This window comes from Lactuca virosa, chromosome 4, assembly GCF_052849685.1.
Source record: "Lactuca virosa cultivar CGN04683 chromosome 4, Lactuca_virosa_CGN04683_v6, whole genome shotgun sequence".
Taxonomy (NCBI): Eukaryota; Viridiplantae; Streptophyta; class Magnoliopsida; order Asterales; family Asteraceae; genus Lactuca; species Lactuca virosa.
Genome location: NC_136429.1, coordinates 90,119,671 through 90,131,911, shown reverse-complemented (window position 1 = coordinate 90,131,911; position 12,241 = coordinate 90,119,671). Strand labels below are relative to the sequence as shown.

Genomic DNA, 12,241 nt, shown 5'->3' with positions numbered 1-12,241 from the left:
GTAATTAAAAAAAAGTTGTTATTATGGTTTAATTATTTTGTTTTTGTTAGAGTTGGGGTGATTTTATAAAACTAATTTATTAAAATAAAGAAATAAGCTTAACACAAAAGAAAAAAATATATATACATGGTGGTTGGGATATATATATTTTTTGTCAAATTAGAATAATTTTTGTGTACCAAAATAAATATAGTGACAAAAAAATACAAAATATCACCGTAGTTTTTCGGTATTTTGTCATGATAATAAATTTTATCTAACGATGAATTTTCTAAAAATAGATTTAAAATTTAGTCATCTTATTCAAAAAGTTATTTTTGGACATTTATCGGTGAATAATTGTTCGACAAAAAAAATCACTCTCCAGCCTCGACAAACCCTAGAATTTTCCAGTCTTCTTTCTTATCTCTTCGATTAAATGGTTTATCAGTCAATGAGTTTGTACGATAGGAACAAATCGTCAAGGAAGTTCTCCGAGAATAATTTTTCTTTTTCACATTGTCGTTTTCCTCTATTTTTAGTTTGACCAAAGAATAAAATCAAAAAAAAAAAAATCGAAAATAGATTGCTTTATCGGGTTTATAAATCCAGCGAATAATTTATTAAAAAGTAAATAAAATGTCCAAACACAAGAAAAAAAATCAACATAATAACCTGATAAACAATAGTAGAGGTCACGATGGTCGGGATATAGATATGTTTTATTTTAAAATAGAATAACTTTTATGTAACAAAATAAAATATAATGAAAAAAAGATACATGTTGTAGTTTGTTGATAATTTGTCATAATAATAATTTTTATTTGCAAATGAATTTTTCAAAAATAGATTGCGAATTAGTGTTCGAAAAGTTAATTTTGGACATTTAAAGGTTACCTGTACGGATGTTATTCGGGTCGGAACCGAACCGACCCGAACACGAATAATCCGAAAACCGAATAAGGGTAATTGCATGAACCGAAAACCGAATCGATTAACCAATACGGGTTTGGTTCGGTTCGGGTATTAATCGGTTCGGTTATTATTCGAATAACCCGAATAACATGTAGAAGATGATTAATGACCTAATATAACCGAAAAAAACCGAATTAAGATTCTATAACCCGAATAATCCGAATAATAGAATAACAATGTACTTTTATACATCAACATAAAACATTCAAAGACTAACATAACACAATAACACATTGAAAGAAAGTCTAAAACAAGAGAAAATAGGAATTAAATAGGAATGGTCGATTTTTGAAAGTCTAAAACAAGAGAAATGATCGACAGAAGTGATTTCGAGTTTGGAAATAGTTGAGAAAATTGGTCGATTTTGAAACGACAAGAACGAGCGTAGGTTTTTTTGTTTTTGTTTTTTTTTTTTTGTTGTTGTTATGAACAATGAGGACAGAAATGTGAATCATGATTTTGATTTATGTCGATAAGAGAAAGGGGACGAGGAATGCTTATTCGGTTCGGGTATTTAGAACCGAATAAACTCTTATATGGGTAACCCGAACCGAATAAGTATAATATAGATATACCCGAAACCTGAATCAAATTGCTTATTCGGACCTAATTCGGTTCGGTTCGGGTTTCCGGACCAAATTCTCATCCCTAGTTACCTGTATAATTGTTCGACAAGAAAAATCACTAGACAAACGAGGCCAAATGCGTTTTTGTTCCAAAAACAAAACCAAATTTGAATAAGAAAAATCTAGTTCCGTCAAACCTCCTCCTTGCAAACCCAAGAGTTTTCCAGTATTGTTCCTTATTTCTTTGCTCAAAATGGTTTATCCGTCGAGTGGCTTGTACGCGCAGGAATGAAATCGACAATGAAGTTGCCAATATCAGTTCCCAAGAAGAGTTTTTTTTCACATTGTCATTTTCTTCTTCTTTTATTTTGACCAAAAAATACCAAAATAAAAAACATACAAAATGGAAAAACAAAAAAAAAGACCGCATTTAACAAATTTCCTTATTTTCACAACCTTTTCTTACAAAAATGATATCACCTTTAACAAAACAAAAGCAAAAAAATTTCTTATTATAGTTTAATTAGAAAATTTTAGTTAAAGTTGGATGGTTTTATAAATCCATTTATAGCGAATAATTTATTAAAAAAATAAACATATCAGCCAATATGAGACTAGCAAACTTTTACATGTTTATTAGATTGAAGTTTGAGGGTTCTAATTCGGACATTAACAAATTTTATTAACTTTGTGATACAAGCTCCTAACTACTTATCTAACCACTCACCGGAGGTTTAAAAAAAATAGCTTTAGCACAAAAGGAAAAAATCAACATCATAAACCTGATCAAGCAATAGTAATGGTCAGGATATATGTCTTTTTTTTCAACTATAATAATTTTTATATACAAAAACAAAACATATTGACAAAAAAAAAAATACAAAATATCCTAGTTTATTAGTAATTTGTCATAATAACAACTTCTATTTTTATTTGACAATGAGTTTTTCAAAAATAGATCAAAATTTTAGTGATTTTATTAGAAAAGATAATTTTGGAAATGTAAATGTCACCCAAACAATTTTCGGACAAGAAATATACCAACTCCCAGCCTCAACAAACAAGGTCAACATAGGTTCGATTCAAAGGTTTATTTGTCGATGAGTTTGTAGCACAGGAACCAAATCAATAAGTAAGCATTAAGGATTTTTATCCTAGGATTTCTATCAGTGACAATCAAAGTTACCAAAATCAAAAGATTGTGTAAAGCTTCAAGCAAGTTTTTATTCATCTTCAAATCATAATTCTGATGTAACAAGATTATTGATTCAGCTTTTAAATAGTAATGACACAGGGACTTTGTATAAGCAACAAATGAGATCAGGTATTACATTTTCCACATCTTAAGCACAGTCTGTAAAACATATGATATATTAAATGACATACAGATAGCAGCACTCTCCACATCTAAAACATGTTCTTGTTCACTTCACTATCCAAAAGAAAAATCAATGTAATAACAAAAAAAAAAAAACATGACTAAATGTAAATCTTAAGCAACTGGGTTGTTTTTGGTTTTGTTCACTTCATATCTCATTTCTAAAAAAGAAAAAAAAAAAGAACACATTACCTCAATCGTCTCCTCCTGAGCTCCCTGGAAGTCCCACCTTCCAAACTCAACGCCCTTGAAACAGCAGCTCTCCTAGCAGAAGAAGAAGAAGGATGCGATATAGTCAGATCAATCTCTACAGCACTATCAGTTGATAGATTATCCAAATGCACAACAGTAGTAGCAATCGCTCTTTGAGAAGAACTAGAAGAAACAGGGACAGCAGGATTCGGACTCATATTCATCTCTGCATTCTGAGGCTCCAGTTGAACTTGAATATCACCACCATTTGGAAGAAAAGTGTTGCGTTCTTGATTACCTGGTAGAATCTGTGAAGCATCTGTTCTTCTCAAAAGACGATCATTGATGTATGTTTCAAGATCTTCAACCAATCTCTCTGCGTTGTTTAGGGCAGATGAAATAGAAGAAAGAGAAGCAGCACTTTCCGATATTACCCTTGAGAATGGACGTGAACGGTGTCTTCTACTACCCCCTGCTGCTTCAGAAGAATGTAACAATGATGGGTTTATTTCAGAAGTAGGGCCTCCTCCTCCTACAGTGTTGAGACCTTGAAGAAGAGGGTTTTCCCCAATTGAACCGATTCCAATTCTGATTCTTCTAAGTGCTTCTGCTACAGGAATATGAGAGATTCCCCTAATTACCCTTTGCTGACGTATACTCTCTACTCTGCGTGCTCGAGGTCTTGGAGGGATTTTCACCCCGGATTCTAACTTCAAGATTGGTTGATTCTTTCCATTTCCATAGATTGGTGTAATACTTGAATCTGTTACTTCTCCTTTGCAAACTGGGCATTCTTTTGCACTTGAATCTACATATGACAACTGATAGAAGCAACTCCAACAAAATAAGTGACCACAGCAAGTCAAGATAGGATCCCTTGCCATCTCCAAGCATATGTTACAATCGAAGAATCCCCCACTCTCATCATCATCACCTCCATTGTTATCTGTCTTCTTGGAATCTAAATCCATCTCCAAAGCTTTTGCCAACTGGCTGATATCTCTTTTGCTGTTCCTCCCTCTTTCACCATTAGCCCTCTCGTCAACACCATCAGGAGTGTTTACAATTCCATCCACATCACGAACATTATTGTCGTCTTGATTCTGGTTTCCTGCACCAACATCTGGCTCGATTACTGTCATGTAACTCAATTCCGGATTGTTCCTTGCCTGTCGCCATCGCTGGCGTTGTCTAGCCCTAGCTGTAACAGCTTCAAGTTGCCTAATTCGATCCTCGATTCTGCCATGTGCGGTCTCTAGTTCGTTTAGCAAAGGACCATAACCAAAAGGCGGAGGTGGTGGAGGGTCAACTAATGGCTCTTGGTTCAAATCAAGATCCATAACCATATCATCGTTCATGTTATCAGCCATCTAATTTTATAGATCCCTAAATTTTGACCTCACAAAATCTTTCACCTTCAACACCAAATTAAGACGAATTAACATATTATTAAGATAAAAAAAAAGTAAAATTTTCAGAAATCGAAAGGCGTACGAAAATTATTTGAGGAAATTGTAAAATCTGAACCTGATCGAGAGAGGTTTCATCTGGAATCCTTTTTGTCTCTTATTCTGATCGAAAACATACCAACCAGCACCACACAGATCTATTGGTATTATAGACTCAAACTGAGAAGAAGAGTCTTGAGTTTGGTGATGACGGTGGAATGTCCGTGTGGAGCAACGATGACCACGGCGGCGATCCACCGATTGGAGAGGATAAAGCACATGCCTGGGGTGCTTTTGGAGCGGCACTAGTAGAAGTAAACAATGATATTTGCTACACGGAACGAGGTCCATCCGACGGCGTCGTATGGTTCTTAAACCGAACCGTACACGTGCAAGTATCATGAGCATCAAGTGAATAAAGCCTACTTTTTTTTTTTCTTAAATACATATTTATATTTTCTTAAAGTGGCAAAATCACGTTATTATATTATTATATATATATTAAAGTTATGAAAAAAAGGAATAGTAAACTTGTTATTTTTTTGGCAGAATTGGTCATATATTATTATTGGGCTTCAAAGTTATGAATAATAAATTTAGATGTTTTTTTGGCAACTTTGATTTTCATTCTTTAACCATTTTGACACTTTTGGTCATTGCAACCAATATTTTTACACTTTTTAGGAACCTTTTAATATTTAAAGTTATTATATATATATATTAAAGTTATGAAGAAAATGAATAGTAAACTTGTCATTTTTTTGGCGGAATTGGTCCCTGTATTATTATTGGGCTTCAAAGTTAGGAATAATAAATTTGGATGTTTTTTGGCAACTTTGCTCCTCATTCTTTAACCATTTTGACACTTTTGGTCCTTGCAACCAATATTTTTACACTTTTTAGGAACCTTTTGATATTTAAAGTTATTATATATATATATTAAAGTTATGAAGAAAAGGAATAGTAAACTTGTCATTTTTTTGGCGGAATTGGTCCCTGTATTATTATTGGGCTTCAAAGTTAGGAATAATAAATTTGGATGTTTTTTGGCAACTTTGCTCCTCATTCTTTAACCATTTTGACACTTTTGGTCCTTGCAACCAATATTTTTACACTTTTTAGGAACCTTTTAATATTTAAAGTTTGGCCACAAAACTTTAACGGTTTGACAACTTTGATCCCTTTTCTAAAAAGTTGCAAATTCCTACCCCTTTAATTCTTTAGCCATTTTGACACTTCTGGTCATTGCAGTCAAAACTTTTACATTTTTTCATAAAAACTAGATGTTTTTTGGCAACTTTGCTCCTCATTTTTTAACCATTTTGACACTTTTGGTCCTTACAATCAATATTTGTACACTTTTTAGGAACCTTTTAATCTTTAAAGTTTGGCCACAAAACTTTAACGGTTTGACAACTTTGATCCCTTTTCTAAAAAGTTGCTAATTCCTACCCCTTTAATTCTTTAGCCATTTTGACACTTCTGGTCCTTGCAGTCAAAACTTTTACATTTTTTCATAAAAACATGAAAAAAACGGTCCGGGGCAAAGTCTGGGCTTTTCATCATTGCACTTTCTACGTCTGTCATATTTATCAATTCGCAAACAACATTGAAAGCTTCTGGCCCCCGCGTAGCGGGGGTAACCTTTCTAGTTCACAAATAAAGAAAAATGTACATCTGGGTATATGGTTCGTATTGAATTGAAACATTAAACGGAGAGTTTGATCATGATTTGACCTGTTTAATTATAATGTCGTGTTGTATCAATCAATTTATTTTCGTGTCGAGAGTTATCGGTTTTTTGGTTTAGGGTTTAAACATTGTAAATGTGTCGTGTCATGTCGGTTTGAAACAATTAATATGTTGAAAGAGGAAGAGTTAAAGAGGAGAAAAAGAAAAGGTGAAGGAGGTAGATAGGTCATGGAAATTAAGAAAGAGGGGTGGAAATTAAGAAAGGAAAACTTGAAAATAAAGACCTAACCTATGCAGCCAATTCATTTCAACAATACAAAACAACCCAACCAAAGTTTTCGTGTATATTTGGTTTTGCTTTTGGATCTATGTAATGTGTATTTGTAATAGAAACTGTATCTGTATATCTTATAATTTTTCCGATAATGGAGTCTATTTAGATATTATTTCTTTACACAATGACTGCTGTTATGGGTCGCGGACATGTGAGTGATGGAGTCGGGGATCCACCACACCTAGGCGGTAGTGGTCTTAGTCACCATGAGTAGTATGGTAAGTCTTACTAGGATTTTTTATTTACTATATATATAACATCCCAATTTTTACCATAAAGTTTTTCATTTTTATTTATGGAAAAATCCCAATATCATAAAAAACCAAGTCAATAAAAACCTAGGTGCATCAAATACAATCAACCTAATCATAATATCAAAATAGAGAATCATAACAATCTGTAAGTCGGGTGTACAATCAAGCCTTCACATTTCCACGATTATTTGAAGTACCTGAAACACATTAATCCATAACTGTAAGCACAAAGCTTAGTTAGTCCTTCCCAAAATATCGATACATCACAACATAACAAAAAATATGGGTAATCAGAAACCCTGAGGATTATCAGCAATCTCAGTGAGCTAAAAGCACGCCCGATGGATTAACAACACATTTCAAGGGTTATCAACAACCCTGGGGATTTTCAGCAATCCCAAAGTTGTCAGCAATTCAATTTAATTCACATATAACAACAATAAGAAATTAAGACCCAGCTGGTCAGCATGCATATCAACCATACATGTAGTGTTTTAAAAACCGGTTTGAACCGATTGGACTGGGAACCGGAGAAGGAAGCGGTTCAACTAACACCGGTTTTATGTCTATTTTTGAACCGAAATGAACTGACCGGTTTTTGCAAAAACCCGGTTATACCAGTTAAATTAAACCGATTGAACTGGTTAATTAAATAAAAACACATGGAAATGGATCATTTTGCATAACAAACTTTGGTGTTTTTGTTTCACATCTATTTAGATTTTTTTGAATAAAAATACATGGTAATGTTATGAAGTTTTTTAATACGTTTATATTCATCTAAAACTATATTTTGCTTCCATATTATACTTTATTTCTTTTTGAAGTACGTTGATTGATGCAAAACTTATGGTTATGTGTTTTTTAAGGTATTTGGATTGATCTCCAACTTGTATTTACATGTATTTTTAACGTTTAAACATGTAGATGTTTTACTTATATAGGAAAAATAGAAAAAATATGAAAATTGTAGAAATCGGTTGAACCGGCGATCGAACCGGTTAAACCCAAAATCGGTCACCATACCGGTTCAACTAAAAAATTGGTTTTTAAAACATTGCATACATGTAACTATAGAGAGAAGACTCACCTCGCGAATAGCAGCTAAAATGCCACAACTCTCACACATAGAGGGTAGGCAAGAGCAACAAGACACTTAACAACAATAAAGAAGTACCCTTTCAGTCTACACCCTAAAACCATAGCTTGACTCAAAAGTCAACCATGGTCAAGAGTCAATGTTGAAGTCAACTTCAGCTTCTTGTCACGTCGTCACCCATAGGTCACATCGTGACAGGGTTAGAACAAAACAGTCACGTAAACACCCCTAGTCACGACGTGGCACATAACCCTTCATGTCGTGAGATATGATCTGAACAACTTAGATCATTAAGCTCTTAATCCCTTAAGCCAATCCTACAAACCATCCAAAAGGTTTTCCTCAACCCAAAGGACCATAAAAACTGTAGCTTTGTAGTAATGCATGTGCAATGCATGACTTGAACAGTAACTAGGTCAAATAAAGAGAAAGTGAAGCCAAAACTTATAAATGGAGTCCAAACCATCACCAACCCTCAAATCTGAAACCTATGCTAATTAAAGGGCCTCAATGATCCATAAAGTTGCTAACTTTATGGATCCCATGCATGCTACTCAACCCAATCATGAAGAAAAGTGAATAAAACTTAGATCTAGCATGCTTAAAGGAGAAATGTAAGAGCTTTAGGACTTACAAAGGTCCAGAAACAATACAAGGTGGTGAAGAGGAGACTTGCTTGCCAAGATAACGCACCAAAGGAGCCTTCTTCTTCAACAAGTAGCTAAAAACCACCAAAAGAGCCCCTCACTTCCCTTAAGTAGGGTGAAAAACACGAAATTAGGGTTAATCACTTGTGACGTCATGATCACTTATACGTCATGTCATGACCCTCAAGGGTGGACACACGTTTCTACAATGATGGTTACGTCGTGAGGCTTCCTTCCTCATGTCGTGACCATATAATATTTGTGGATTTACATCTTTAATTGAATCAAAAACATAAAAAGATCACATACCTGAATTAGGTGTTACACTATATTTATTCAGTTATTATAAACTATCGTTACTAATAAATTTTAATTATATTTGTAGCTGTTCTACTAAAGAGAACTAGAGGAAAAACCAAAAATATTAAGCTCGAAAAGGCGCTTTTAAAAAATAAGGGCAAACCAATAGACTTGGAATTTGATAGGGATATTACATATGATCCTGTAAGAGAACCTAAGGACATGTTTGCAAGTGAGACTGGGAAGATAATGTGTCGATTAGTCCCTTTTGATAGAAGAACTTGGAACAAAGTTTCCCCACGTTATAGGATGCCGTAAAACAACATATCGGGGTAAATTATTTATATAAAAATATTTAATATATTTAATTATGACTAGTTTTTACTTAACTAACTTTTTTGTCTTTGTACATAAACTTTGATTTGGACCGGGTTTCCCTGGATCCAGAGAGTGCTAGGTTGTTAGAGAGTTTTGATGCGACTTTAAGAAAACATTTTAGAGATCGTAAATCTGACGCCAAAAAATATTTTTTGACAGTCGCAGGGTATGATGATATCTTGAGAACATTAGCCACCCACAAAAGATATAGGCAAACGGTTGAGTATTTCCAAACGGACAAACAAAAAAAGTCTGTGAACATGGCAAACGGTGAGGAGTTGAGCTCGTATTATAACAGTACTTGCTATAAAAAGGCAACGTACGATACATGTAATAATTTATTTAAAATATAATCTAATTTTTAATGTTAAACAGAACCTGAAGAAAGTTGAAGCGTTCCATGTTGTTCACATCGATAAGAACATGTTGTTCACACCGATAAGAATGATGTATTTATTAGTGATGTAGCCAATGATCAATAAGTAAGTATTTAATTATAATTTTATCATATAATTATGTGTTTATATACCTAATTGTTAATTATTTTTGTATGACAACCCGAAACTTCTAACTGGTACATCTAGTCAGTTAATCTATGTTAAACTCGTTTCTGCTAACTTCTAGCACTGTTTAAGGGTTCATTTAAGCGTTCCAAGCTTGAGTACAACCAAGGTCGAGAATAGGAATGAGTCAGCAAGTTGTATAGTAACAAAATCAGGCCATACACCCCTTTTGGAGGAGTGTGCGGCCGCACACATGGGTGTACAACCGTACACACCCCTCATGGCCACACACCCACCCCTATATAAAGGGTAGACCCCTTTCCTTTCATTCCTTTCACTCCTTGGCTGCACACTACTTCTCCTCTCTCAAGTTCTTCAACCGTGAACCCTCCAAAGCTTCAAGAATGTGAGTAATTCATCCTCTAACTTGATAACCATGAAAGACCACTCTATCTAAGCCTTAAGTCTGCAATATTCGTCATGTTCCTCATGTTTATAAGAGAGTGCGGCCGCACACCCCCATAAGGTGGGCGCACACTCCTAAAAGACCCTCCAAAGTGAGAGTTTGCCCCCCCCCCCATCTTCAAGTTGGACATGACCCTAGCCTAATTGCATCTTAAAGTCGACATTTTGGGCATAAACATGAAGGTTGTACGGCCACACACCCCTGTGTACGGCCGCACACACACCTTAGGGCCGCAAACCCACTTCTATGACCCTTATTGACCTCAAACTTGCACCACAACTAAGCATGGACCTACAACACTTCATGGATGCTAGTGTGAACCTTGAAAACACCTCAAAGACACATTCCATCATGAGTGTACGGCCGCACACCTCATGGGCTGCACACCCATGGCCGCACACACACATAAGGTGGCCATACACCTCCCTCACTCCATACCATAAGGTTCCAACACTTAGTGCAAGTGGTTCCAAGTCCCTAGAGTGGTTTCGTATCATATCTAGTAGTGAAATACCTTCATTTGACTCCTATATGTGTTATTACATGTTGAATAGGATCTATTTATGTTCGAAGTTACATTAGATACTCAGCATCTCATACCGACCTTTCATTCAAGCCACTTGCTCGAGGTGAGTTCATACCCCTACGCTTTTCCGAGTTTTTCATGTTTTCAAGGGGGGGGGGGGATACAAGCAAAAGCACAAGCAATCTTATGCTCAAAATATATTATTTTGTCTAAGATAAATATATTTTAAAGATACTTCGAATATGGAAATCAGTTTTACCAAATGGGTTAAGAAACCAACTTGCAAAAGTAGTTTTCCAAACTAAGGAAACGAACTTATGAATCATGAAGTAAAAGATATCATTTTATAAAAGATTCATGTTAATTACAAAAAGGGTTTTCAGCATTATTACTTGTAAATTTGTTAGTCTAATTGGAGACACGTCCTTGGGCACTTACAAACATAACTAAGTGGAGGACTAGCACTTGTGACCAGAATCGACTGGAGGGAGAGCGTGATTTTTGTGTATAGATCTATACGGGACTGACTATCCTGCACCTTGCTGCTAGCTACAGTAGGACCGACAGGTCTACGGGTGACAAAGTCATAAAAGATACTGGTGCCTGATTCGCGCCATGTCAAGTCAAAGTATGGTCATAAAACTCACAATGTAGATAACAGCGATTTACTTGCGTAATAATAGATCAAACGAACGAACTAACTTCAGAGTTAATAACCAAGTGATTACGGAAGGGTATTAACAATACCTTCAGGATTTAGATCACCATGTTTTAATTAGTTTTATTTACGTAATAAGACTAATATACCTCACTGGGAGTAATCAGGGTTTTTCAAAAGAAACTACGCTTTAACAATATAAGTATGGAAGATACTTGTACTCTTCAGTTTAGAACGAATAATCAATAACCTACTTTTAGGGAAAATATAGGATTTTCCCAGGATAACACGGTATTTTATAAATTGATGGTTTATTATTCAACTAACGGATATTCATGTTCATTCCATGACTCCTTGGATTGTACGTATCTTGTATGAATCGAAAAGTCATGGAAGGAATGGGTTTCAACTATGCTTTTCATAAGAAAATATGGGATTTTCTTGAGGAACACTTTTCAAAAGAAGCAAAGAACATTTTTCTCCAAAACTAAATGCTTATGAACTCACCAGCTTTATGCTGATACTCTTTCAAAACTGCTTGTATTCTCAGGGAATTAGTAGACAAGTATTTCCAGGAGTTTGGAGAAGTCGAAGCGTTAGAGTCACGTCCTTCTATTTTACTTTTGATATGAACAAAACTATGTATTAAGTCAATGTAAACCTTTTTCATATATGTTTTCAATGTTTGGTTGTGTTTACTATGATTGCTATGATACAATTGTTGTGATACTACACATGACGTCCTCCGCCCCAGAACGTTTCCGCCACTCCGGTTTTGGGGTGTGACAGATTGGTATCAGAGCTCTTGTTTATAGTGAACTAAGTATACCGAACCTTACATGGTAT

General features: G+C 34.9%; 1 protein-coding gene across 1 annotated transcript; it reads right to left on the bottom strand.

Annotated features, from left to right (window-relative positions):
- Window positions 1-2,863: 2,863 nt before the first annotated feature.
- Window positions 2,864-4,881, bottom strand: LOC145106251 (RING/U-box superfamily protein). The gene is made up of 2 exons (XM_079043263.1): window positions 4,618-4,881; window positions 2,864-4,505 (listed from the first exon to the last, which is right to left on the bottom strand). Exon 2 carries the CDS (start codon window positions 4,458-4,460, stop codon window positions 3,087-3,089), a length of 1,374 nt encoding a protein of 457 aa, XP_078899389.1. The 5' UTR covers window positions 4,461-4,505; window positions 4,618-4,881; the 3' UTR covers window positions 2,864-3,086.
- Between the last annotated feature and the right edge of the window lie 7,360 nt (window positions 4,882-12,241).

What these genes read in the sequence shown, in the direction of transcription:
- LOC145106251 (XM_079043263.1), bottom strand. Translation starts at nt 4,460, where the DNA reads ATGGCTGATAACATGAACGATGATATGGTTATGGATCTTGATTTGAAC.